This window comes from Austrofundulus limnaeus, unplaced genomic scaffold (assembly GCF_001266775.1).
Source record: "Austrofundulus limnaeus strain Quisiro unplaced genomic scaffold, Austrofundulus_limnaeus-1.0 Scaffold118, whole genome shotgun sequence".
In the NCBI taxonomy this organism is placed as follows: domain Eukaryota; kingdom Metazoa; phylum Chordata; class Actinopteri; order Cyprinodontiformes; family Rivulidae; genus Austrofundulus; species Austrofundulus limnaeus.
The window spans coordinates 575,091-576,467 of NW_013952520.1; the positions used below are offsets into that span (position 1 = coordinate 575,091).

Here is a 1,377-nt window from a genome sequence, read left to right on the forward strand (position 1 = left end):
AATTCAACACAGTAAATTATAAAACTACAACAAAACAATACTTTAGACAATTTTATAACGCTTCAGCAATTTTCAAGTTTTTTTAAATACAAAAAATATATATATTGACTGTTTTATCTCACTATCAAGACCATTCCACAAACCAACACCCTTAATTAAGATACATCTCAACTTTAATACAGTTCTGAATCTATGTTTTTCAAAAGTCTCAACACCTTTTAAAATATATATACTTTCTCTTTTGATAAATCTGCTTTGGCTGTTGTTAGGTAACATATTTTTATGGGCTTTGTACATGAATTTTAAGATATTGTACTCAATGAAATCATTAACCTTCAGTAGATTCATCTATATAAATTATCTGTATAAATTAAAATAAAATTAAAAACAAATATAACTTAAAAAATAACGTGTTTTCGTTTAGTTTGTGAAAAACTAAATTGGACTATAAATTCACACACTTGGAGTAAACACTGAACAGCTTCCGTACAGATTAGGTGTTGTGCCGAAAAAAGTATCCCCGCCCTGATGAGCACCGGGACACCACTTCCGGCACAGCGCTCCGGCAGAAACTTTTCCCATGATTCTTCGCGTGCTGTTGCGTTTGTTTCAAACATGGAGGAGAGGGAACGAGTGAGTGACAAGTGTGGCCGCGAAAAAGCTGTGTCACGAGCGGAGCACGAGCAGGAGGCAGATTCCACCGAGCGAGATGATGAAGCAGACACAATGAACGTTTGTTCCGAGCGGTTCGACCCGCTGCGGGCATTGTACTCCTCGACCGCGCCGCCGCTTCCTTTCCCAAACATCAAGTGCTTCAACAATGTGGCGGAGTACGAGAGCCACCTGAAGGGAGGCCGGGGCCGAGCAAAGCCGGAGAACGTGGAGAAGAGGCGGCTAAAAGCCATGAAAGGAGTGGCCGACCCGGAACGGATCGAAAAGCTGAAGAAGCTGATGGTGAACAACCCGGTGCCGGACTCGGAGGAGGGGGGAGGCAGCAGCCAGCCGAGGCGGAGGAGGAGGGAGAAACCTCAGAGGAATGTCCTGACAAGGATGCCCTGTAGGTTCAATGSACACAACACAGAGGCTCATGTTGGTCTGCAACTTCACCCAAATATAGGCATTTTATTAAAATGTCCACCTAAAAAAGAAAACRATTAATACCTGCAGATTCTTCACGCTTTCAGGAAGCAATCTGGACAAATGGTTCCCAAACTTTTCAGCTTTTGTCCCACAAAATAACAAAAGAGACCTGTGTCCCCAAATATTTTTGGGTGATAAACATTGGTATCAGGTCAAATAAACAAGAGCAAAGTATTGATACACTAACATCACTCTTTTGGTACAACTAAGACAAAAAAAATGTTATTGGTCACTATT

General features: G+C 41.3%; 1 protein-coding gene across 1 annotated transcript in view; it reads left to right on the top strand.

Moving 5' to 3' along the window:
• The first annotated feature begins 562 nt into the window (after positions 1–562).
• lsm11 (LSM11, U7 small nuclear RNA associated) overlaps positions 563–1,377 on the top strand; it is a 6,663-nt gene continuing 5,848 nt past the window's right edge. Inside the window, exon 1 of the mRNA XM_014014690.1 lies at positions 563–1,057. Within this exon, the coding sequence (XP_013870144.1) occupies positions 616–1,057 (442 nt within the window). The 5' untranslated portion in view covers positions 563–615. The remainder of the gene's footprint in view (positions 1,058–1,377) is intronic.